The following is a 26455-nucleotide window of genomic DNA, read 5'->3' as shown; positions in this document are numbered from 1 at the left end:
TGCAGAGGAAACAAAAGGTGCCCAGGGTGGATGGAGCTTGTTGCAGTCCTTTCAAAGCCTCTCTTTTCTCTGGTGTCACACAGTTCCTTGCAGTGGGCTGCCACAAACCTGCCCAGCAGTTTGAACAACCCATTAGATTTCCTGTCTTCAAGTAATAATAGAGTAGAACTTGTGAATATTTTTCTTTTTTTTTGCATTATACTGCTGTTTTAGTTTATAAAACAGCACAGATAGAAAATTGAAATGCACAACAGATAGCTGGTAAAACCAAATATTAGGTTGATCTCTGCAACCATTATGAGGGTTTTAATATTTTAGACGTTAAGACAGAGAAAGTTTCAGAGTTGTAGCCTGGAGTCAGGACCCTCTGCAACCAGGAGGTGAGCGTGAACAGCTCTCTGGAGGGGGCATAGATTAGAAAGAGGTCAACAGACAGATAAAGAGCCTAAACAAGACATGATGTCTCTGTAAAGTGAAAGATTTTATCCAGGTTTTTATAAGAAGCCAATAGAGTTAGAGACATGTTGCCAGGATTTTGTGGCAATTTGAACATGTTGCATGCAGTTTATGACCTAATCTGGAAATGCTGGGAAGGACTTTATTGGAATATTTCTGGTAGGATATTGCAATGTGTTGAGAATTTGGTTTAGAAATGGCAGCTTTTTAAATGGTTATTTTTAATCCAAATATCTAAGTTAATATTTCTTTCTTAAAAATGTTACTATCTTGAAATAATCTCCAAACTATTATGTTGATGTATTCAAATGTCTCAAAATGCCACTGAAACGCTGTACTTGTTTCCTTCATTATATTTTTGTTGTGAGAAGCTGCTCTTCACTGAGTTCATTTGTGAAGCACTTAGTAGACTAAAGGGACATCCAGCTTCTTAATATCACACAAGATGAAGCATTGTCTTACTTTAGTGTTTTGCAAGAACAGGGCATTTACAAAACAAGCAAACAAACAAACAAAAACCAAACATGTTTTAGCTTCTCCTGCAAATACAGGAGAACAGTGTTACTGGTGTTTTCACAGAAACATGAGACAAAATGACTACAGACGCAGTGCAGTCTAATTGAATGCAATTAAACTGACTACATAAAGATGCATTTTGCATCTTTTTGTAGTCAATTCACAACCACATGAAAGATGCAAAACATCTGCAATTACACGCAAAGCTGTCAAAGCTGACCACAAATTACAAAAAGGGGAAAATTAATACTTAAAAAGATCTTGTAAATAGCACAAGTGCTACAGGTTTATATCTAGTGGTTAGTGCTTTGTTTTTACTTCTATAACATTAGAATATTTTGCAGACTTTATGACAATTTAAGGATTTTTAAGAAATTGTGATGGCTGACCATCCTGTATTCACAATATGTCGTAAATTTGGCAGAACTATGATTATAACAGCCAAGATGAGTTGCAAAACCACAAAACGATGCAAAGTATTTACACACAAGGCAACCAAAGCTCAGCAAAAATAACAAAAAAGGTATAAAAAGATAAATAAAATTCCCAAAGGCTTAACAAACATGCCCTTTGTTCAGTTAGTAGTTCTAAAACTTAACAAGGATACATTTTGTACACTTTATAACAGTCTAAGGACGTTGAAAAATATATTTGATAGCAATTATCCACCCTCTTGTACTGTCATTATTCAATTAAATTGAATCTGACAGATGTATGTTTTGTTGCCATTTTGTTGCATTCAAGCTTAATTGCAGTTAATGTAATTTCTTCTCCAAAAATATCACTCTAATCAGCTTTTAGGTAGTCGTATTTTTCTGTGGAATGAAATGAATTATGGTTAGAGTCACAAAGAGCAGTTTTGACGTGAAACGAGTCGGTGTTTGTGTGTTTGACTGCAGGCCTGGGACAGCGCGGAGGCACCAGGCTAAAGGCTAAAGCAGCTCAGAGGCTGTAATCCCCGGATGAAACCATCATGGCTGCCACTCGCTGAGCTGTCAAGCTCCCCACAAAAGAAAAGGTAAAAAAAAAAACAACGAGACAACTACTTGAACAACTCAATAGTTGCTCCTAATTTATTCCACACGGCAGGTCTGTCTGCAGTAATAGCTTGTCGCGGCTTTGAAAAAGAGCTTCGCGGTGTAACTTTGTCGCCATGCTTTGTATTCTCCAAGTTATTTCGTCTTTGTAAGCTCTTGTGCGTCACGTTAATTCAAATCACTCGCATGCTATCTCATTTTAACACTTAGCTTAGCGGAAACATTAAGGTTGGGATGCTTTACACGCTGGTTTTTAATTTGATCGTAACTTAATTGGCAATTGCTGTCGGTACACAGCCAGACTTATCACTTTGTTGTGGTTAAGTCAAAACTGCACAATGGATTCATCCCCCCGCCCCCCCTAGACTTGTCTGCTTTGAAAGAACTGCTAGCCCGGTCTATATCACTTTGTATTTCAATCGTTTATTTCTTTTTCTAAGTTTTTCCATTGCACCGCCCACCATAGCGAGTTCATGTGTTTTTATATGCAGACCGTGATGTTCAGAAATCGAACAGGTGAGCCGAAGTGCTTTCCTGCACCTGGTTACCGATTTCTTAAACGTAATGTGAATGTGATGGTTATTTATGATGTGGCAATTTCCACCATGGCCAGCAACAGGTGGACTAGTTGTAAAATAACATGCAGAACTGGACATCATGTGCAGCTTCTTTATATAGGTTTTGCTGTTACATGATCAAAACAAACTTTAAAAAAACCAAAAAATGCTTGGTCTCATTAGGAAAGCATTTTAAGCTATTGTATTTACCTTAAAGCTACACTTCTTTATCTAACGCTTGCATATTTTTGTTCTTTCAGGAATCTGGAAAAAAAAAAAAGAAAAAAAAAAGGCCATGGATTTGGTGGATATTTGTGCAGCCACCTCCACGGGAGATAATAAACGGCGTGTCAATATGAAGAATAGAAACTGGCACAAACGGCTCCGCCACCTCAGGAAGAGCGCCGTACAGCCCCCAGCTATGCAAAGCGAAGATAAGAATGGACCAAAGAAGATAGCAGAGGAGTGGGAGCAGACCACAGTGTGGCCTTCATCAAAGAAGCCTCACCAGGAAGCGCAGCAGAGTCAGTGCATGACGAATGATGACGGAAACACACTCAGGTTCACGTGTTCTCAATGCAAGGACAACTTGGAATATGTACCAAAAGACTTAGTGAGACATTTTGAGGAAAACCACAGAGGGAGCCCACCGGTTTTTCCCTGTCATATGTGTACCTTTAGTACTCATGAGTTCTCCTACCTTCAGGTTCATTTATTAAGCCACAAAGACACATTTTCTAGCTGCAGCATGTGCAGTGACAACATTCAACGCACATGGCCTGAGTTCAGTGCACACTTGACGAACTCTCACTGCCTGAATGGTAAATATTCATGTGAAATTTGCCAGAAATTTTCCACCGGTGATGTAAGAGTGTTTTTAGAGCACATTTATGGACATAATTTTGACCTGAAAGAAGCTGATGATAAGCTGCTGCTCAGAAAGGACAAGAATCGACTGTCATCGGCACAGACTTTACGTTGTCAGTACTGCGGCTTTGAAGCATCTCGGAAGTGGTTGATTACGAAGCACGTTAAAGCTGTCCACGTCTGCCAGAATGGTAACCAGAGAAGAGAGAAGAGGGGCGTTCATGCCATAGCAATAAAACCAAATGACACAATCCCCAGAATGAACTCCAGATTAACAAGAAGCGCAGTAAAGGGAATGTGTTGGCTAACGCAGGACTGTCTTTCCCTGCCAGGGAAAGAATTCCTGGATAAATACTGCCATCTGTCTGATCCACAAACAACACTAGAGGAGACTCAGCAGTTTTTGATGAACTCTGTTGCCGGGGAAACCGACGACCAGAAATGGACCAAGGCTTTTAAAACTGTGTTGTCAAATGTCCCTCAAGATGTGAATCTTCACCCAAAGTTGGAAAGTGGCATTGCGTCAAACCCCTCAGATCTTGCTGTCCTTACAGTCAAGAATAAGATAACTGTAGCCCAGAATGGTGCTTCTTACGGGAAAAGGCTAAAACTGATGACATCCACCGAGAAGAAAAGCTCTTGTCCTGAAAGTGCAACTAGCGATGCACATTGTGCAGGCGACCCAAAAGGATGCGAGCCAAATTTGAAAGACCTTTCCCCTTGTCTGGAGGATGAAAGCAAACTCCAAAATGATGTCTCTATGTCTGTCCAGAGTGAACCGTCTGTGTGCACTGGAAAGCAGGAAAACAGAGAAAATCAGGAATTCAAGACGGATCAGGAAGCTGAGGATCAAAATGAAAAACTGGAAGGACCTACACATGAAGATGGGCTGCATGTCACTGGTGATGTGAAGTTGTCAAGTGAGGGAGAAGAAAAGATTAGTTTTCGAAGAGCCTTACTGAAGCAGACAACAAATCGACGGCGGAAAAGAAGAAACCGATTTAAAAAGGTGGGGAAAAAACCAAAAGGGCAGACTTTAAGGAAAGTTCTGAAGAAGAATCCTGTGAAGGTGAAGCAGTGGGTTTCACAAAGCCCTTTGTCTCAGTCTGGAGGTGGTGCGATAGATGGCCTTCCTGGACTCTTAGATCCTTGTAGAGCAGAGGAGGAGACGACACAGATTCTACAAAACACGCAGCCAGGAGAAGTCCAAAAGACCTGGACCAAAGGCTCCGTCACCGACTCTAATGATCTGTCTGAAGCCATAACTTCGATTTTACAACCAGAGCTGGGAGACGAGCTTGCTAACACCTCCTCAGTGAAAGAAGTGACTGGAAATGAACCTGTCCCTCTCAAAGATGGTGCATCCATGCACCAAGAAATGCAAGCTGATGCAGAGAAGTCACTGGTTTTGTTGGGAACTGAAGCTGAAAAGAGATCAGCAGGTGAAACGAGCCAGATGAACCCGAGTGCTGCATCAGCGACCGAGGAAGGGACGTGTCAGGAGACTGAGCTGCTCCAGAAGTCCCTCAGCGGTGCTGATATTCATGTTTCAGATGAGAGGAGTCCAGCTGTGAATGGAGCTTCTCATCCTGACACCACGTCTTCTCCTGTTTCTCAACCTGTTGCTTCACCTCAGGGTAATGACTAACCTTACTACACACAGCAGTTGCACAATGATGTTTTCTTGACATTTGAACTTATGGTTAAATGATGCATTCAAGAGCAGTTCCTCTTTCTTTCTTTTTTTTTTTTTTAACAGGTGAGATGAATGTGGAAGATTCCTGCCTTGAACCTGATACACAGCCGAGTGACCAGTTTGTTGAAGGGACAGATAACGGAGAACTAGCCACAAACTCCAGTCCAAATCTCCTCAGCAGCATCCATTTACCCACAGGTAAAGCCATTCAGCAGGAGTCCTCACCAGCCTCCGGGGATCAGTGGCAACCGGCCCCAAAACACACGGAGAGGACCCTGAAGTTAGTAGCCATAAACCCCTCTCAGCCAGTAAAGCGTCCAGTGGGAGACCAGCCTGTCGTGGTGCTTAATCACCCAGATGCCGACATCCCCCAGGTGACTCGGATCATGGAGATCGTCAACAGGCACAAAGAGGTGCAGAAAGTCATCCTGTCTCGCAGGACTCTGAACGCGCTCTCGGCTTTGAACGGCGAGGTACCAGAAACGGAGGAGCCGACGGATTCCCCCGCAGAGCCCGCGGGGCAGGGTGACCCTGCTGTGCAGGAAAGGTTTACACTAAGGCTGAAATTCCGCAGGTTGAACAAGAAAAAGTACGAAATCGTGGGCGCAGTCTCCCCCAGCAGGGATTTTGCATTGAAATTTCCCTGCTGGTTTTGCGGCAGGGTCTTCACGAGTCAGGAAACGATGATGGCCCATCGGCAGCGACATCTGATGGAGTGGAAAAGCTGTGAAAACTCGTAAACGTCGCGCACACTGGATACAAGTTATAGCCTGGAAAAAGGACTCTTTGCAATAAAACAGAACAATAATGGAAGCATTTATATTTTTTAAAGTCTTGTGATTTCATTTTGAGAAGAATCAAATTTGTTTTATTTCTGGAGGCTTCACTTTCTCAGGGTAATGTTTTTTTTTACCTTTTTGTCTCCTCCGGTCAAAGTACGGTAGTTTGACACAAACTCTACAGTTGAGTAATAATTTGTAAAGCCACAAGAATGGGGGTGTTGATTATTTGGTTTTGTTTGTATTTTGTCTTCACAATAGCTTTATTTAAGGTGATTTAAGTACACTGTCATATGAAATCTTTTATAAAACACTGTAATATGTATATTTGCCATGCCATTTTCTTATGGATCAGTTTATGTACGGGTAGGACACCAGTGGTAGCTGTCATATTTATGTTTTTTTTTTTTTTTAAAGATGCAAAGACTCACAATTTACTCATATACAAAAACCTAAAAAAAAAAAATTAAAAAGGAAAAAAATAAGCTGTTTTATTCAATATTTATGATGCTTAAGTTCAGCCTTTATATGCTTCCTTTTATGTTTTTTCTTTGGACTGTTAGAGGAATCAGTGTACTAGTAAATTCTTTTGTATGAACTCCAAATTATTTTCAGAATATACATTGACTGAGTTATATATCCATGCATTGCATTAATTGAGTGGGAGACAATGACTTTTAAGTAAATTAAGCCAGTGTTTTATGTCAAAGTTGATAAAATTTCAGAAATCTGGATTAGAAAATTTTTGAGTTTTTTTCAAACCCTCCGTCTTTCCCTCTGTGGGTTTCTTTTTTGACTTGAAGTGATAATCTTGTCTTTTAATTGCACTATGAAAGGAGGATTTATATTTCCCATTACCTCACCTTGCCAGGCCTTAGCCTATGACGACAATCTCAACCCGTGTCCTATTGTGGCTTGACATTTCCTTGTGCAGCCATGATCCCTCAGTATTCTCAACAAGGGACCTCTGGCTCATTTGTGTGTGTGATTATGTGTGAAAGAGCTAGACAGTCAAGGACCATTGGACAAATGTACCTAAAATTGTACACAAATCCCCGTTTCTGGAGGGTCAGTAATACTTTTTTCAGTTTGAATAAGAGATTTATATTTGTACATAGTCCCTTTAGTGGTACTGTAAACTATGACCTGAGAATCCTCACAAAGTGCCTGGTAATTGTTATGCAACGAGTGTGCATGAGTATGATAGCATTACTTATTGAACAGAGAATAAATGAAAGTTTTTTTTTTCCTGGCGGCATCTTGTGACTGAAAATATGACCAGATTTAACACAAAGTTTTATTAAAACAAATGTACAATTTTGTATTTTTGTGCTTCAGCGTATTGTTTTAAACAAAAAAAAAAAAGGTATCCCTGCTTCTTCCTGCCGTAACAGCACTTCTCACTCATCACATTACTTTTAACACACTGTTTACAGACTTAAAGAGAATAAAGTTAATAAAAACATGAATTAATATCTTGAGAGTCAGTGCTACTTGAGCGCAGCACGCACTTCTGCTGACGGGTATTAACAATGAAGGAGACGAGCATCTGACAATGCGGCTGTTGATCTAGTGCACACTTTGCTGAAGTTAAAGTCTAAGGATGAGTTTGGACTTGTTTGGGTCACATGGCCACTTTTGAGGTACAATAAGCTGCACCTATGGCTTTCCTGAGTCTAGCTGACGTGTCCTGTAGAAATCAGACATATGTTGCAGACATATACGGTGCATAACGTCAATGCAGGTTTAAAAAGCAACACGGGCATAAAACCAGCTGAGCAGTTATATATCACCACGTTACACTGTTTAGTCAGATCACTGTTAATGTCTGCCTAAAGAATCATAACTTATGGTTTAAAACACCCACACTGATACTCTTCGATTGCCAGTTGAGAAGATACAGCAATGTCTATACCACACAGCTGGAAATTAATCCCCTGTAATGTTCCCCCTAATCTGCCCCCCATTCAAAAACTGCAGCTGAGTGATACAGATGTTAAGTGACAAAGCAAAAGCCTTCAGTAAAAACAGACATGACAGATGTTCAGCTCCAACTGTTGCTGTTTGTAGTCACAGAGGGTGTCCTTTAGGGCTTTACGGGGTAGCACAGCTTGGTCATGTCCTTGGTGTTGCTCTGACTGTCAATCAGCACCAGAGGATTCCTCTGGTGGTTCTCGATGATCTTTGAAAGGCTGCTGAAATACTAGAAGTGGAGGAGAAAAAAAAAAAAAAAAAGTTTGAACAAAGTTATGATTGAAAACTTGAATTTTCAAATTCATTTTGCTGGATGGCGTTTAGAAATGGCTTTGGGGATTATTTTACACATGGGCATGGTGTGTTCTGATGTAAATGAAAACTGAGTACATGCCTACATGCTGAGTAATAAACAAGGAACATAAATTGAATGAGCATTTTGCAGAAGTCATTTGTTGGATATTAGCAGACAAAAATGCAGAAGTAGTATGAAAAGGTGAAACAGGCAACTGTTGCCGCTTATCAACGTAATTTCCAGACAATTTCAGTCCATTGTTCTAAAAAACAGAAATCTCCTTTCTGGAGTGGAAAACATTTCAGAAAGTTTCAAGTCTTCCCATGAGTGGATTTCCCAACAAGATCAGTGTATTTTCAGGCTGCACTAAGTAACTAATAAACTGCTTAAAACCACCAGATTAAGTGTCGGATGCCACAGGCCTCAGTTTGCATATTGTTTGTTAAAGTTTTTGATGGCAGAGATAGAACAAGAGTAATTTTAAAAAGTTGCCAGCAGAAGGTGTCTTCTCTTTGAAACAGACATGGTGCCATGTTTAGGTTTGGAAAGTTGCATTTGAACAAAACAAGACTACTGACACAAATGTCCACTTGGACAGAAGAGACAAAAGCTGTAATGTTTGACCACAATGCAATAAACTCAGCACATCAGTTCAAACACTTGAACTGTCGGCCACTGTGTTACAGTACAGGGCGGATGATTTGAGCTTGTTTTGCAGCCACTGGACTTGGACACCTTGCACTCACTACCAAAATATTCTAGAATAAAATGTCAGGCCCGATGTCTGACAACTAAACCTTGGCTGAAACTGCACCATGCATCTGTGCTGATCTCAAACAGAGCATGCAGATCTGCAAAAGAACGGCTCCCAAAAAAAAATAAAGGGACCGAAATCAGTGTTGCAGTGTGAACCAAAGTCCAGACCACAACATTGATTGCAATGGTGTGGTGAGATCTTCACAGAACTGTAAAAAAAAACCAACAACAAATGCATACGCAACTTTACTGAAGTGTAACAAAATCATGAAGAAAAGCAAGCTAAAATTCCCACTATAGAACATGTGAAATTGAAAACAAAATGTGAGTGAGAAGGTGATTTTACATGTTATTAGATCAGTTTTTGTATCTTTAACAACACTGCTTCTGCATTTTGGCTCGTCTTAAAACTCAGACTTTAATCAGGACAAAATTGTGTTTTATATAAACCTCTGCACAAACTTTAGAACAGAAAGAATCATATGCTTTTCATTTCACAGGACTAAAGAAACTGGAGAAAAATCAAACATCCCTCCCATATATTAATGGAAAAGTTGGAAAAGTCTCCTGCTACCTCTTCCCCTCTCTTTTCTCTTCCCAGTGCATACTGGTGAGTAGCTGGTATGAAGCGGATTGGGATATTGTACACTCGGCTGTTGTAGAACACCACTAGCGTGTAGGGCTGCAGTGCGTCATGGCCAGAGCTCTGTCTCACCATAAATGCTCCATCCTGAAACAGAGAGCATTCCCAGTTAAACTCACCATTGTGGGTGTTTTATGGAATAATGCACAAGCTGCTCAGCAGGAAAAACTCTTGCTCATACCTTATTTGTGCGTAACAAGGCATCATCAGCAGTTTTGCGATCACATCTGGACGCATACCAGGGTTTTCTATAAAGATCTGCATCCTGATATGAGATAAGTTAATGTCAGCAACATTTCAAAACAATCAAACTAGACCAGTTTATTCAATCTGAGATGCAGAATTACACCTTGTCCTCATCTAATGACCCAGTTTCAGCAGTGACGCTTCCTCTCTCAGCCGGTTCTGCAACAATATACATGATAACTTGAAGCACAAAACTTCCATACAAATGGTTGCAGTTCTGCTGTAAAACCTACAAAGAATCTATACTTACTGGGCAGGCTAAATTGTGGAAGAGGAATCCTGCAAGAGAGTCCACAAAAAACAGCAGAGAGCATTAATTACACAGCAACAGAGATACGTGGTAATTTTCAGCTTTGAAGCAGCATAGGGAATTGCACATGGACAGTATAAACATACTGTACTGTGCAACTGTGTGCTGGATGCCTTACTTTGGTCGTTTGAATTCCAATGTGAAAGCTTTTGTAACAGGTTTATTGTCAGTGGGGAATGTGGGCAGCGTTCTGCCTTTAAAAATAAACACAAAATTAGCTTGATGGGAAAAACTTAAAGAAGCACCGTTTCTCAAATGCATGTAATTCACTTACTTTCAAATTCCATTGGCTTTAAATCTGGCTTCTTTAATTAAAAGAAAAAAACAACAAAACAAAACAATGAATGGTTTTTAGTATCTCATAAAATCTTAAATGCTAAAAATATTGGGCAAAATTTTAAAATCATAAAAGTAAGGAAAATTTGTGTTTGATTTTTTCATCACTGTAATACAATAAGTAGGTTTCCTATTATAGTTGAAAAGGCTGATTTTGTGACTTTACTATGAGGTCAAATTTGTGAGGACTGTTTTTCTGCGGAATGAGCAACAGGGCTAAATATGTGGGAAATGTCGCCCAAAAGTGAAACAAAACTTTCTGTAATATTCTCCTGTCAGTATTAACTCATCATGTTGAGATTGAAATGCTGGTATTTTCTTGTCAGATACATGATCGGCACCTCATATGGCACCTAGTTGACAACATATTAAAACAAGATTCTGAAGACTGATGAATTGTTGTTAAAGTGACGAATCAGACTTTCCTACAATGAATGGTTCAAAACCTTATTTCTGAAGCAAGTTTAGTTTAGTTAGCTATGTGGACATTTATTTAAATGGAGGAAAAAAAACTTACCAGGCTTATTGGCGGTCTTAGAGGTCTGGGAAAACAATGTCAGATCAGATGTTTAGATATTGACTTTTAGAAAAAAAAAAAAAAAAGAAAATAATGATCATAATAATTATTACTGTTGAGGTGGAGGTTTGGGTAAACGAGGTGGAGGACCACCTGCAGGTTTATCACAGGTATCTAAAAGAGCACAAATAAGCAATATGAATTAAGATGTCTGCTAGAATGTTTTAAACACGAAGAAAAACAAAGTCGAGTTTTCCCTAGTCGGCCTCTAGATGGCGCACCTGTGTGAACAGCACGTCTTTCTATGCACTTATTTCAACAATAATAATAAAAAAAACCCCAACATATTCTAACAAACAAAAACATTGTGTACACTGTATTTTGCTGTTTGAACGAATAGCTACTTACCATCCTCTGGATCACAAACTTCATATTCATCTGTTGGCTCCTGGACCTGCATTACAGGAACCCATGTTAAATTTAGGATAAATCCCACCTTTGGAATGAAATCTTGTACATGTTTCATCACTCACAGGAAGCGGAGATCTCCTCATGTTAATTCTAAAAATCAGAAAAGCATCATGAAAGTTGAACTACTGATGAGAGATACTTAAAAGTGGCATTTGCAGTGGAAATGTTTCTCAAATAAACACAGTTCAGAAGTATTGGAAGAATGTAGTTAGCTCTACCTGGGGCTCAGTTTAGGTGGTAAAGACTGAGAATGTTTAGAAGGAACCGGAGGCAGTATGTGAGATAGATGTAAGCAAATGTTAATTAGTCCCAAATCAAAATGATTTTATACAAAACAATTATATAAAGAATAAAGAAAGTATTCAGTATTTAAGAAAAGGTCTACAGAAGATATCCTAAAGCAGCAATTAAAAACCCCACAATTCATGTACTATTTTTGTATATATTATCTGGAAAATCACTATAGGCAGCATTTTAATGCTGGAGTTGCTAATGTTCTTTAAATTTATTTATTCTTTTTTTTTTTTTTTAAATTAATGAAGGTGCTAAAGTTAGACTAAATGATTCAACTAAACAGTGTTATGTTTTTACAGTTGTGTAAAAAAGTTTGTTAAAGTATCCTATAACTCAAGTTATTGATAAACATGAAACTAATCAAAATCCTACAAGACAAAAGTAAAAAAAAATAAATGAAAGTTTTATTTCAGATTTGGCAATTTGAATCTTTATTCACAGATTCCACTTTTACTGATACTGAGCAATTCATTGTGTTTATATTCTTTAAAACAACACAAACGCACATGAAAGAGGCGACAATCAGAACTATTAGTGACAGGTCAGGGTGTCACAATTAGGTATAAAAACAGTTACATATAGATTTGGCTTTTCCAAGCAATAAGTTGTAGCCCATCACTTTATGCAAGTTTCAATCATCCAAAAGATTTTCCTTTAAGCAAAGTTGATAATTGGCATCGTTACATCTTTATTTACAGAGTCTGGGGAAATTCTGTGTAATGGAATACACTGTTGGATGTGTGTAGCGTTCAAGCCATCTGATAATGTTAAGACACTTGATATTAAGTTTGGAAGTACCTTGGAATACCAAATTTGTTCAACACCATCTGCCATTGTATCGGTATTTCTGCTTCGCTGTCATGGTCTTCATTGTTTCTTTGCCCTGCATGAACTTTGTTTTTGGGTTTAGGAAAATTGTTTAATGTGTTTGTTCTTCCTTGTCTTCGTAATAACCTAATTCTCTGACTTACCATGTTGTGTTTTCTCATGAAATTTTTTGGTTGCCCTTACATCTCCATCACTAGCCCTGTCTTTCATGAGACTGACATGTTATCACCTGTTTTTATTACTTGTTAACTCAATGAGCCCTTCCAGGATATTGGCTCATTGGTTTCATCGTTCATCGACAAATCCTTGTTATAGTGTCCTCATGTTAGGTTATGTTTTTATCTGATTCATATTTATTTATTTTAATATAGTTTTTGTGTTTATTCCGAGTAAATTTAAGTTCTTGATAATTTGTCAGGTGTTTTTATCTTACAGCACCTTGTCTGTATAGTCCTGTATTTCTGTCCTATTCTTGTCTTGGATTGTGGCACTTATAAAAGAGGAAGTCACATCAATACAGCATGGAAACAACACTTTGTTCACAAGCTCATATTTAGATGGATTTAAAGATAACGGAGGCAAATGCTGTGAGCCACATTTCAGCTGCTGTTGGGAAGATGACAATCGAAATTAAAGTTTCAAAAGATGAACGACAAGACTTTGGCACAACTTGGACCTGTGTGGCTTCATAGAGTGTGCGTGTGTGTGTTGTGTGTGTGCTCTTCACTCGTCTGCCTACATCTGTCTGCCTTTGAAAATGTGTTGTGCGTCATGGAAGGAAGAATCTGAGCACGATCGCTACAGACAACTGAAATTGTGTATTCAACGTGATTGTTCACAAATTCCACTAGCAAAAATACAAAAATGAGTCACTAGTGTTTTTAAAAAAAGTTCCATAAAAGGACAGTAAAAGCAGTTTCAAACTCACCTGTTTGCTGGAGGAGTGAAAGAGTTATCCTGCAAAATACACAAATAACAAGAAAGGTTCCTATTGCACACATTATCATGCCCCATGTAATACCTAAAATCGGTCTTACATTTGTATAACAGCCTACCTCTTTGTCAGCGGCTTCATAAAAACCTAAAAAAAAAACCAAAAAACAAAACTTTAATGCATGCAAAGAGAAAAAAGATCCTCCTTCAGTATTAGGCTAAACTGCATTCAGTCTTCAGCAATGTGATGTTTTCTTTTGTTTCCAACAAAATCTTTCTTCTCTTTGTGGTTTAGACTACACAAGGATTTGCTAACAGGCTATTTTACAAGTAATTCATCTCTGGAAGCAAAATCCTTTCTGTGATATCTGGAGCAACTTTTCATGCATCTTAGAGAGCAGGTGAGATACGTGTCTGCAGGAAATCTCGCTGCACTCTCTTTAGCCCCAGCTGAAGCTTGTTTGGGGCTGATTAGGGGAAAAACAGATCTAAAAACTACGAAGGAAACAAACCTGCTAAAAGTCAGCACGTAAGCATTTCTGGTGTTAACATATTCCCACGTTCAAGCTAGCATCACTAAGTTAAAAACAAAGACAGACTGAGACTCAGATGTGCTGTGTTGTCCGGGACAGCTTTGAGATATTATAAATGACCATGATCTAAAGTTAGCATAGAAGTGTCAGTCCCTCTGATGCTTACAGGTACTTTGTGTAGCTTGATCTAACTTTTAACCAAGGATTTGTATCACTTGATTTTATTCTTGTGTTGAAATCGGACTTTCAGAGTTGACATTTAACAAGTGTTTGAGGTAAACATGTACCCACCAGGACTGGGTGGGTCCCCTCCAGTTCTCATCCCACCATGCATCATGGAATCTGAGAAGAGGCATGAAAACCAGAAATTATATTTTTGTTGAATGATTTCCTTCTAATCTTTGTAGTGAATATAAATTTAATTTTTCTAAATAATAAAACTTTATTCTGTTATGTTTCTTACTGGGAGAGGGATTCTCTGCAGGTTTTACATAGTTTTCATCGTCAGTAGTGCCATCTGGGTCGATATAATCACCCTGCAAAACAACAAAGAAAATCTTCTTTGACTCTTTAGCAATATTTGTGAAAGAGCTTTAAATAACGTAAGAAAAAGAAATTTGCTCTACTTCATCACTTCCAAGGTGGGTGGGCTCGGGTGGAAGCTGTCTGGAGGCTTTGCCTGGGCGGAGGGGCTTCCTGGGTGGCTGGTTGGGACGGTTACGGCAGCTGTCTAGAAAGAAGAAGCAGAAACAGAAACAACACGTTAAAATTTGCATAAAGTAAAGTAAGCTCTGAGGTCTTCACATCTGTAATGTGGCTTCAGGTCAACAGCGTGTTTAAATGACTTCATCTAGAAAGAACTAATAACACTTCTGCACGGTTGATTACTATAAAGGAAGAAAACAGTCAAATCCATTGTGTGTGACTAGGATTCAATGCATGGGAATGTTAAAAAGCATCATTAAAGGAACTTCATTTGAAGAAGATAAAAATACAACACTGACCAATGTACTCCCCTCGCGGCAGAGAAGCTGTGGGAGTTTTGAAGACTCTTTGGCTAGGAGGAGGCTCATAGTTGTCATCATCATGTGGATCTTCGTATGTGTCACTGTCATTGTCCTGGCAATGAGATGAAATCCTTCAAAAAATTATCTTAAAAAAAACTTTTTTTTTTCTGTTATTCCTGTTTTTTTCTACTTTAATTATTACTTACATAATCTGGTTTAGAGAATTGGTCGTCTTCCCTGTTGTCATCTGCAAAACCAAAGATTCAAAAGCAGAAATAAACAAACACACACACACACACACACACACAAAGCCTCCCCCTCAAAAAAAAAAAACCAAAACAAAGAGCTCTCTTAATGTGAAAAAAGAGAAGGAAAAAAAAAAAAAAACAACAAAAAACTGAATTGCTGATTTTACTACACCTACGACCAAAAAAAAAAAAAAAATCATTCACTTGTATTTAATTAGAATGGGCAGGTTTCAGAGCATATTTATCTATCTTTAGAGAGGCACTTTGAATTTGAGTATCCTTTTCTGTAGTAAAACCGGTGAAGTATATCACACCCCCATCTTTAACCTTCAAGTGCTCTACCAGTGGATTACTTCTTGTGCATTTTGAACCAAAAATACAGTAATTAAAGCAAAAAACTTTCAAATTAGAAAGTGAAGCTGCAGTACCTTGATATTAAATTAAGGTACTGCAGAAAGAAAGAAAAAGAAGATTTTTTTTTTTTTAATTTCACTGAGAATTTTAATTTTACTTAGAAAATTTAAATGAGAAATTGATACCAGTGACAGACTTTTTGGAAAGACATTAAGGACAACAGAAAAAGTGATAGTATTTACAAGTTAGAAGTGCTTTCTGAAATGGCAGATTAGTTGAGACTGGTGAGGATGCCAAGATTGGGTATAAAATCAACATCCTCCAAAAGCTAAAATTTTCACTGTAAGACTAAGTCTGTAAAAGTATTCACACCTCTTGGGGTTTTTTTCCCCCCTAGTTTTTGCTTCACAATCTGTAATTTAAATGAAATTTTTTATCATTTTATGTTTAAAAACAATTGAGATATAATCTAATGAAAGTTATAAAATGGGGAACAGAGAAAAACAAAAAAATAAGAAAAACAAATACAAAAAAATAAACCCAAACAAACTGACATGTTGTAATGAAATACAAAGCAAAAATAGAAAAAAAACAAAAAACAACAGCATATGAATTTGAACATGAATTAATTTGTTGATATGGAAAGCTATTTGTATTGCCACAGCTGCCCTTACACAGACTGACAGAATCATGGCAACCAATCCAAGGCCAACGGGCAATTTGAAAGGTGCTGGAAAAGTCCACAGCAGAGACAGCATATCCACCCATAGCACAACTAGAGACCTTTCTCAGTGACGTCACACTTGTTGTTATGTCACCATATTGAGTGGCAATAAGCTAGCTGCTAGCATCGAGTGAATGTTAATTAGCTACTAACAAAGATGATGCAAACAGTCTTCTCACTTTCCAAACCAGTTCAGAATTTATGGATTAGGTCAGACAGCAATTTTTTTTATTTTAAAATGTGCACTTGTTGGTGCTCAAGACCTTCATTTTCTAAAATTCTGGTTTACAAAATCTACAAAACTGCCAACTGATAGAGATATTGCTACCTGAGTTAGCTAACCACAACATTTGGAAGTCTCAAGTGGTTAATTCATTTTTCATGGCAGGACACGTATCAGACCTCAAGTGGTGAAAAGTGGCCATCATTATGTCAAAGGTGGGTTGATAGTGTTAACACAATGTAAGAAGCAGGGATGATTTCATTTAATATTTAGGAGTTAATGTGACCATTGTGAGAAAACATAGCTATTTCATGGCTGTTGACACAATGAAAGACAAAATAAGTCCATAACTTTTGATTACCACTAAAACTTGCACCCCACGTTATAATGCAGTGAAGGTTAAATTTATCAATTGTCCAACAAACTTTATTGCGGTTGCATTCACACTGAGAAAAACTTTTAGTTACTTTGCTGTTCAACACCAAGAAAATGCACACGAACACAGCTGAAAGCACTTCAGATTATCTCGCTTGATAGCAGCAATCCATTGAACCCATGGTGCAATGTCAGCCGGCACTCTGGAAAATGCAATCCCACTATTAAGAAGCTGATTAGAACATCCAAAGGCACAGCATGCAAAGCATGGTGTAGCAGCTGGTAGGAGGACGCCTGATTTGTCTCTTTGCCTTCTACAAATGTTGCAGACATGTAAGTCATGTGATCAGTGGCAAAATCTGAGAATGATTTATAAGCTGCACAGTCCACTGAGCTGGGCTTTATGGATGACCTGGCATACAAAACCAAAAAAAAAAAAAAAAAAACAAAACAAAAAAAACAAAACCGCAAACACCCACTGCTTAGTGATGGATATGCCAAAAGCCATATGAGAGACTCCCAATAATAATAATTCTTCTGATCAACAAAAACCCCCTAAAACTCCTAGTTGTAAGGAAGAAGAGGAAGAAGAAAAAGAAAACGAAAAAAAGAACACTGTTGCAAGCTACAGTAAATTAGAATTTCAAGACAACTTATCTCTCTGGGGAATGAGTGGTTATAATAGCAGGACAAAGTCAGAATGGTTTACACACTCCAAAAACTGAAATCTAAGTAAGATTAAAAATCTTAACTTGAGTACACGTATGCTTATTTTTTTAAAGGTAAGGTAATTCTTAGTTTTTATGCCAGAGAATTCCTCTTGTTTTAAGAGTATTTTTACTTGTTTTGGGAAGTGTTGACAAGCCAAATTTTCTTGTTCTGTTGGCAGATAATTTATCTTATTTTAAGCAACATTTACCTAATTTTTGTATATTTTTTCTTGTTTTTTAAGGCTGAATTTTTACAGTGCACACAATGTGTGTGCTTGACTGGCCTGCCTGCAGTCAAGATCTGTTTCCTATTGAAAATGTTCAAAGCATAACAACACTTCAGTGTGTTAGGATGAAATGTTTAGAAAAATAAAGAAAAGAAAGAAAGCTTGACTCTTGCTTTTCTACATGGAAACATTTCAAGGAACTCTTACCTCTGTAGTCTCTTGCAGGTACATTTGGACGTGGTTTGCTTTTCAGTCTATCATATGGAAAGATTGACATTGATTATTACAGGATTTAAGATTATAACTTTTACCGACTGTTTAGTTTTGTGAAAATGTTCTCTGCATCACACAGAGAAATTTTTCAACAGTGGCATTAGCATAGCCACAGTTAGCAGGCAGATGTGCGTTTTTGCAGGGACAGATGAGAATAAATAACTGCTGTAACATGTGTCAACTTCTATCTTTAGTTTCTTTCAGAGGTCTCACTTCAGGAAAAGAAAGTTAGAGAACAGCCATCTGTTTGAGTTATTTTTGATCGCCGTCTCTCTCTCTTTCCAACAGATGTCAAAAGAGGAATTGGGATTTTCTAGTGATGCGTGTAAACAAACCACACTGATGAGTTTTAGATCACCTGTCTTTCAAATAAGACACACATTTCAACTGGTGTGTTTCCACTTGCATAGCTTTTTTTTTTTTTTTTTTTTACTGAAATCAGAATGTAAAGATTTCTGACACTGACCTTCTGATTTTATCCAGTAAGCTGCCGTCGTTTTTCTTGATGTCTTGAACCATTTTTTGTAGCTGCCTGAAAAAACACAGCCATGGAGAAATAAGCCTTCAGAAAATAAACTGTGCTGAACCACAACTATTGCTCGTGCCTCCATTTAACTTGAATGCTCTTTCATAACAGCGTGCAGAAGCAGTTTATAGTAAATACTGATGTAAATAAAAGTACAGATCTTTTCACATTCTCATGAACTTTTTACCTAAGTATAACTCCTTTTGTCACATGTGAAACAAAAACCTTGCCTTTCAACTCTTCCTGGCAAAACATGAGAAAACATTCTGTTCATGTGGCACTTGTGTTCTCTCTTTATAGTAAAGATAAAAATAAATGCCAGGATCCACAGAATAATCTAATTAAAAGCTGACTGAAAAGCACAATTTCTTACCGGATCTTTGCTGTGGCTGGAGCTGCAAGTTTACTTAACTTATCAATATTCATGTTTATTCCAAGAGTTTGCATTTTCAGGCCTTAGTCCTCTCATGCAATAGTCCTGTGTTGCCACGTTCTTGGCAGAATCGTAAATGAACGCTGTGCTCGTCTTTCACAAAGAAGGGAGGGGACATTTTCCAGATGTCCTCAGAAAAAAAAAAAAAAACACTTCTCGTTTTCGATCACATTTTTTTGCATCACATGAGTCAAGATTTTCTTTAACTCTGCCCTTTTTAGAGAATAGGTGCTGTTGTTTCAACAGCTTCATGTGTCAACATGTGCAGTGGATAAATGGAAGTGACAAATTCAGCCTGAATAAATGTCTAGAATAATACCTATGACACTTAACAGGAAGAAAAAAAATAGCAAGATCTGCAGATAGATTCACAGGAAAGATACGACACTGGTCATGACATATTATGAAGGGCTTATATTATGAAGAGTCCCTCTGTCATCAATTTAAGTTTATATATAGGTAGATGTAAAAGCAGAAATAATGAGTGCAAAGCCTTTCCTGTTAGCACAATCACGTGACATTCTTTATTTTAGGGAAGAATCTGCATATGATTCACCGTGACAAAAGAGCCCTTAAGTGGTTTTATGCAATGGTTCATTTTTAGTGTTTTATTATCTTAATGTCAGTTCATCCTCAAAGTGTGAAAACGAATATTCATGTCAATGTAATGTGAAGCAGCCGCAAATTCCTGTACTGCTGTATAAATACAGTTTAAACTCAGTCGTTTGCTGAGTGTAGCGGGATGCCAAATGGCAGCAGACCATGAAAAACCTGTGAATATTTCATGTTACTTTGCATTCAAACAGCATGTCATGGTTCAATATAAACACAGTCAATCACACCCAAATAGTAGAAAAGTGATTGCTGATGTGAAATGGACTTGAAAATGGGTTTTACCTAATCAGAAAAGAGAGGCACAAAAAAAATTGGTAGCACTTTACAGACCGGCAATTATATGGTAACTGTGCGGTAATTTCATAGAAACAAAGAAGACATTACTTGGTATTTACAGATAATACGCAGCAATTACTAGTAGAATTAATCAGGTAATATCCCAGTAACAACACAGGATAAACTATATGTAATAATGTGGTATTCCATGGGAAAAAAAGAAGAAATTACTCAGTAATTACAGGTGAAACACCATAATTACTAGTGCAAATATCCAGGTAATATCCTAGTAGTAACACTGGAAACATCATGGCGACAAGAGACTTGAGCTGATGTTAATAAGGTGCCAGTTACCCAAAGCAATAGGAGGGTAACATATTTCACAAGAATGTGAAACTATGTGGTATTGTATTAATATTGTGGTAATTACTGAGTAGCTGCCCGGAAATGTCATCAAATATCTATATATGCTTTAAAAAGTTATAATTATGTTGAGATAATATTATTACCTAATTATAGAAGGTGGTTTTCTATGTAATAACCACAAACCAAGGCTGTACAAATATGCATTCAACATTTCCATTTTATTTCATAGTGACATTACATTACAACCAGAAAACAACATCAGTAGTTTCTATGTAATAACCAGGAATCAGGGCTGTAAAGCATAGCATGACTCGTTTCCGTGTTATTACATAGTAATATAACATGACAGCAGATGTCCACATTTAAAAACAATAACCAGGAAACGACATCAGTAGTTTCAACATAATAACCAGGAATCAGGGCTGTAAAGTAAAGAAGCTCAGAGAAGACGCTGAGGGTTGCAAAACTGTTTGAAGTTCAAATTTACTCGCACGCTGAATGATGAAGGACTGCTGCTCAATACAAAGATATTTTAGACTGCAAGTACCACTAAGAGTGACACAGTACCATACAATTACCGATCTGTAATGTAAAGTGCAACCAAAAATTTAAAAAGGAGTAATTTTTTCTAAGAGTACATGACAAATATGCACATAAATGAGATCAATGGGATGACTGGTGTTGTAGATTTTTGAGGAGCAGGAACAGATTGAGACTGAAAATGCAGCACTGAAGTGGTTTGTGATATGGGACAGAGCAGTGGCATCATCAGTAGCAGGTACCACAGCAGCAGCCTTTACACCAGCAATCCTCAATCCTGGTCCTTGAGGGCCGGGGTCCTGCAAGTTTTCCCAAGTTTCCCTGCTGCAACACACCTGATTCAAATCAGTGTGTATTTAGCAGACATGCAAAGTTTCTCTGAGTCTGAGTCTCAGGATTGATGATCCCTGCTTTACACAATGACTGTTTTAGTTATAATGATAGTTTACTCTTGTTATTTATATATACTACAAAAATATGGAACAATATACTGCTACAATCTAATTTTAGGATTAACAAACTATTAAAAGCTTCGCGGCAGTCGCAGCAAATTCCAAATTAAGATTATCATCATCATCAACTTATTTATAATGGGCTCACGTTTGTACATGACTGACCAAATATCTAGTCAGAGGTGGTTTCCTGCTTCTCTGTTCTATATTTCTGTGTAAGTTATTTACATAGTTAATCTTTCATCTGGATTCTGTTTGGTTTAAGGGCTTCTACAGAAAAATGCACCACATTAAGATGGCCAACCACACACTGAGTCTGAGTTTGGATGTATGCAAACAGGGAAATGAGAAGATAAAAGTTCATTTTGTCAACTTTGAGAGATCAATAACAGTTTGGAAATATTGGATTGGTGAGATTTAAGATGATATTCTATGATGGAGAAAATATCTAAACACAGCTTTGATACTAAAGAGAAATGTAATTAAAACTTTAAGGGTTTGAGTTGCAAAGCTGCAAACATCTGATTATACTTTAAGCTTTAGACTTTCTTGCACCCAATTCTTTGGACTCCCATCACCAAGTAGGCAATACTGCACCGAATGCAACACAATCCATGGTATCCTCAGTGTGGCCTGTTGTTAAGGCCAGTTATTACTGTGGGCATCAGACTTTTTCCAAAACTGTCCTTTCTGTGCCACAACATCCAATATCTATGCCCTGAGCTATGGGGTGAGGTAGTCATGTAGTGGATGTGTGCAGTCCTGTGCTATTGAGTTTGCAATGCATGTAGTAGTCTTATTAATGAGTTCAGTGAGGTCAGATATACACAGACCAATGAGTTTTGCAGCAGTACTGGGTATGTGTGTCAGCTTAGTCCCATTTTTAACAGACATTGTTATAAAACAGGTGGAGCAGGAAAAAAATGATGGATTGGATGAAGCTTTGGTACAGTGGCAGAGGATGTGGTGCGACAGAGATTCCTCTAAGTTAACAAATGGTTCATCCGTAAGCTGTTTTGGAAAGTTTTGAAAGTGCTGATAAAAGTTGAGTTTATTCAAGTTACTTAAAAACTGTTAATGGTTTCTACTGTTTGCTTGTTGATGATACGTGGGTGCTGTCACACCGAGCTGAGGGTGGTTGCTGTCACACCTCTGGGTGAAATGTCTGATGATGTTGTGATATTCAGGAACAGAGCATTAGGAAGGGATGGATGGCTCTGTTATCTGAGCATTTAATGGAGATGACTCTGGGAGATAGACTGATACAGCTTTTGGTGTAGAACATGTATAGAGAAGGACTCAACACAGAGCCTTGTGGAGCTTCAGTGTTTGTGTTGAGCGCTGGGGATGTGGCAATCTGCTAATGATCAGTGTTAGATTTGTATTTGTAATACAAACAAATGTACATTTGCTGTAATCACTGCTTCAGTCTTACCCAACTAGCTAACCACACAAATATTTATGAAGAGTAGATGAACATGATTAATAAAACATGAATTGTGTTGGCAGAAATAACATTTGTCATATTAATTACCTCCTTATGTTAGACTTGTATCTGTCTCTTAGCAATTTTACGTAAAGACTACCCAACAGATTTTTCTCTGAGAAATGAGTCTTGTTCTAACTTAGAGTCCAGTAAATTTTGGGAGTGATCCGGATCACCATCTGGATCCAGGAATTTTTAAAATCTTTACAATTGCAAGATAGAGCCATTTTCAGTACATATGCATAGAACTCCACGTGGTGCTTGGCTAAAAAAATACAGATGTTCCCAACATATTTTACAAGATATCAAACATAGATCTGGATCCTGGCAAAATTCTGGATACTGTGAACCAGAAGGGGGAAATAATAGGGCATGTTTGTAATTTTCATTGCTGCAGAAGAACAAATTAAGATATAAACATGCAACAAACACCACAATGTAGCCAAGACACTGCGGACTCATTAGTGTAATAGTACTCTAACACTATATAATAGGGTGGAAATGACAATATGGGTGTAAATTTGCTGCTTGGTGGAGGTCTTCACTCTCCAAGTTGTTTTCTAATTAATGTATGGTTCTTCTTTAAAACATGCATTAAATTATTTTAACTAAGTAAGTTAATAAGCAATGTTTATTTGTGAAGCATGTTTCAACATAAAATACACAAAATAAAAGACATAAAAGAGAAGTATAAATCTAACTAAATATTTGTTGGAATAAAACATTTTTCAGCTGTTTCTTTAAAATAAAAAAAAAAAAAACTATGTTGTCTAACCACATTGAGATAGTGGCAGGTTGTAATCTGTGTGCTACTGCTTGGAAAGATCAGTCGCCTCAAGTCCTGAAGCGAGAACGATGGAACATTAAAAGAATCTGATTGGACAACCTCAGACTATGGCTGGGTGTATACAGCTGAAACAGGTCAATACCTGTTTCAGCTGTACAGGTCAAAAGTAAGAAGCCGTCTGATAAGAAGCTTTACGAAACTGTTTCGTTATCTGACCTAAGAAAAACATATACAACAAAAATAAAATAAGCCCCAGAACACAACCCTGATGAACTCCACATGGCAGCTCTGTAGACTCAGACATTACCCGATTTTCAGTCACACTGAAACTCCCAGTTTATGAATGTTTACAAGGTTTTATATGACTTAATACTTTTTAATCATAAATCAAATTTAAAAACTTGATAATCTGTGCTCCCTCACTTTACCATATAAGTAGTTCCATTTTAAAGTCAGTCTTGAAGTTGGAGCTGAATTATAAAGTTCATCCCTAAAAGTCTTATTTTTCATTCAGTTTTCATCAAAAATGTTGAATTATCAATGAAAATGTGTTTTTTAAATTTTCATGCGTCCATCAATTTTCCATTTGCTTATTCAGACACACTGGACAGGTCATCAATGCAGGGTGTTTAAATGAAATAAATAGGTTATTGTTGCACAAAGCTTTGCTATTTAGGAAGCAAATTTGACCAGGACCCAGTCTGACCAATTGCAACGTAATTCTTCTGCACAAACATGCACACACAGAGGCATAATGCATAAGCAGGAACACATCTCACAAACATGAACAGACAAATTCAGTCGGGTGTGCAGGTGCAATCAGGCAGGCATAAAAACCTCATAACACACATCTAGCACAAACAAACAGAAATCAAGCTGCATGTTTAGACGATTAGCCAGCTGTATGAGAGTATACACAGCTGCCAACACCCACAAAAACACACAATATGCACTGTTTCCTTTTGTCTTCTTCCTTTTGTCATGTTTTTTTTTCAAGTAAATGTAGAGGTTCTAAGTTTTATCGGCTACAAAAGCATTGGAATCCATTACGCCATATTAAATTATGTGGAACAGAAAGTACCCTGCTTATCAAGCCTTAAAATTAAGTAAATACAATTTAAGATAAACACATTATCTGTTTAAGAAAATTTAAGCTACAACTCAGAAACACTGCACACATCTTCACTGTTGCAATTAAGAAGGTAAGAGGTAGAAATTTCTTCCTTTTAATGCACCACTTTAAGTGATTACAAGCAAAATTCCACAAATTATTGCACATGCTTCAGTTGTATGTTGAATATGAAAGTTTATGGCAGTACAATCAGAAAAAGGCTAAACAAATATGGCTTGTGTGGGAGAATTGTCAGGAGAAAACTTGTTTGCAACACAGCTTGCAAAGCAGCACAAAGCAAACCTCAAATCTTTGTAACTGGTTTTGAAAAAGAGATTTGTTAGTAGTAATGCACAGCACCGTGTGAAACAGAGGAGACAAATGAAGACACCATACATACCATACAAAATACAACATACTCTCTGTCATACATGGTTTTTGGGGCTTGTTTTGATGCTGTAGAATCTAAGCATGTTGCATTTACTGAATCCTTAGTTTTTTTTTTTGTTTTTTTTTAAATGGTGCAAGAATGGATGTCCACAAATCTCAAACTAAAGTGTAGTGTAGTGTTTGAATTCAACTAAAATTACATAATTATTCTATATTTTAATTGTCACATTTTTATGCTGAACTCAAATATAAACACTATTTAAACAGGGAGTAATAAAGGAAACTGAATTGAAGCAAAGAACTGAAGGAGGATAGAAGAAGGGAGAGGGACAGTGTTACTTACGGCTGATGGATAAGACTGAACTTCCTGATGTCGCTGTCAGAGAGGTTCTGAAAAAACAAATTTAAAAGCAATCGAACAAAGGTATAAGAACAAAGCACAAAAAATGAACATATGGGACTGAAATGCACAGATTCTTAACTAACATTAGATGGCAGCATTTCACTGCTGAACTCGTCAGAAGCACACCTTATTCAAACCTGTGTGTTATAAGCTCAACCCAGATTAAAATGAAAACTGCAGGGTCAGAGAGTTAAAACCTTGCAATATATCATTACATTGTGTTGGTTACCTGCTTAATGCAACCCTTCAACTTAAAGAAAACCACAAAGAAAGCAACAAAAAAAAAACTTCCTAAAAGGCTGAATCCCTAAAAACCATGAATAAAAGAAATGTTTCGTATGCTTTTACTTGTGTGAACATGAAACGCTGACCCCTCAGGTGAATGGCATCTTCCTTCACACCAAACACCACCAACATCATCAAAAATTCAAACAGCGTTTACCTGCCCATTATATAACATTTTTCTGTCATATTTTAGCGTATCTGATGCAGTGAGGCCACAGTGATTCCTAAATGAAAAGAAGATGATTACCATAAAATATGCAACAAATCCAGCTAAATTATGTATCCCCCCCTTCATTCATAATTCATTGCTGCAGGTCGTTACTTGCTCTCTTTTCCCTCTTCTGTTTTTAATTTGCTGTAATGTAATGCAGACCCATGACAACAATATTTTAAGGTTAGACGTCACATGTGTTCTCTCTCTCTCTCTCGCTCTCTCAATCTCTCTCTCTCTCTCTCTCTCTCTATATATATATATATATATATATATATTCTGTTTATATATGTGTCATAATTTATTATTAATTTGAACACAGCTGATTTTACAGTATGTTACAAAGCTGTCTATAATAATTTATATGGGATATTTTTGCTGAACCTGTG

The 26455-nt window shown here is 37.5% G+C and overlaps 2 protein-coding genes across 2 annotated transcripts in view; one reads left to right on the top strand and one right to left on the bottom strand.

Annotated features, from left to right (window-relative positions):
* Positions 1-1893: 1893 nt before the first annotated feature.
* Positions 1894-7174, top strand: znf518a (zinc finger protein 518A). The gene is made up of 3 exons (XM_079249373.1): positions 1894-1990; positions 2827-5070; positions 5193-7174. The coding sequence occupies exons 2-3, from the start codon at positions 2862-2864 to the stop codon at positions 5867-5869; spliced, it is 2886 nt and encodes a 961-aa protein (XP_079105499.1). The 5' UTR covers positions 1894-1990; positions 2827-2861; the 3' UTR covers positions 5870-7174.
* A 719-nt stretch (positions 7175-7893) lies between these two features.
* The window catches only part of blnk (B cell linker), a gene marked incomplete at its 5' end in the record, with an annotated part of 33991 nt that continues 15429 nt past the window's right edge, over positions 7894-26455 (bottom strand). The window contains 20 exons of the mRNA XM_079248733.1: positions 7894-8111; positions 9508-9663; positions 9758-9841; positions 9926-9981; positions 10073-10101; positions 10251-10326; positions 10407-10437; positions 10986-11010; positions 11099-11159; positions 11394-11439; positions 11519-11546; positions 13507-13535; positions 13634-13659; positions 14508-14580; positions 14671-14770; positions 15045-15163; positions 15258-15298; positions 18120-18166; positions 18652-18717; positions 25511-25557. Coding sequence (XP_079104859.1) covers positions 7995-8111; positions 9508-9663; positions 9758-9841; positions 9926-9981; positions 10073-10101; positions 10251-10326; positions 10407-10437; positions 10986-11010; positions 11099-11159; positions 11394-11439; positions 11519-11546; positions 13507-13535; positions 13634-13659; positions 14508-14580; positions 14671-14770; positions 15045-15163; positions 15258-15298; positions 18120-18166; positions 18652-18717; positions 25511-25557 — 1257 coding nt within the window. The 3' untranslated portion in view covers positions 7894-7994. The remainder of the gene's footprint in view (positions 8112-9507; positions 9664-9757; positions 9842-9925; positions 9982-10072; positions 10102-10250; positions 10327-10406; positions 10438-10985; positions 11011-11098; positions 11160-11393; positions 11440-11518; positions 11547-13506; positions 13536-13633; positions 13660-14507; positions 14581-14670; positions 14771-15044; positions 15164-15257; positions 15299-18119; positions 18167-18651; positions 18718-25510; positions 25558-26455) is intronic.

The sequence above is a fragment of the Telmatherina bonti genome (genome assembly GCF_933228915.1).
Source record: "Telmatherina bonti genome assembly, chromosome: 11".
NCBI classification, from domain to species: domain Eukaryota; kingdom Metazoa; phylum Chordata; class Actinopteri; order Atheriniformes; family Telmatherinidae; genus Telmatherina; species Telmatherina bonti.
Note: the sequence above shows the minus strand (reverse complement) of the source record. Positions and strands in the feature narration are given on the sequence as shown.

Bases quoted from the DNA above. Each gene is read 5' to 3' on its own strand.
- znf518a (XM_079249373.1), top strand. From the start codon at position 2,862: ATGGATTTGGTGGATATTTGTGCAGCCACCTCCACGGGAGATAATAAA. The intron at 5,071-5,192 runs GTAATGACTAAC...TTTTTTTAACAG, and splicing joins ACCTGTTGCTTCACCTCAGG to GTGAGATGAATGTGGAAGAT.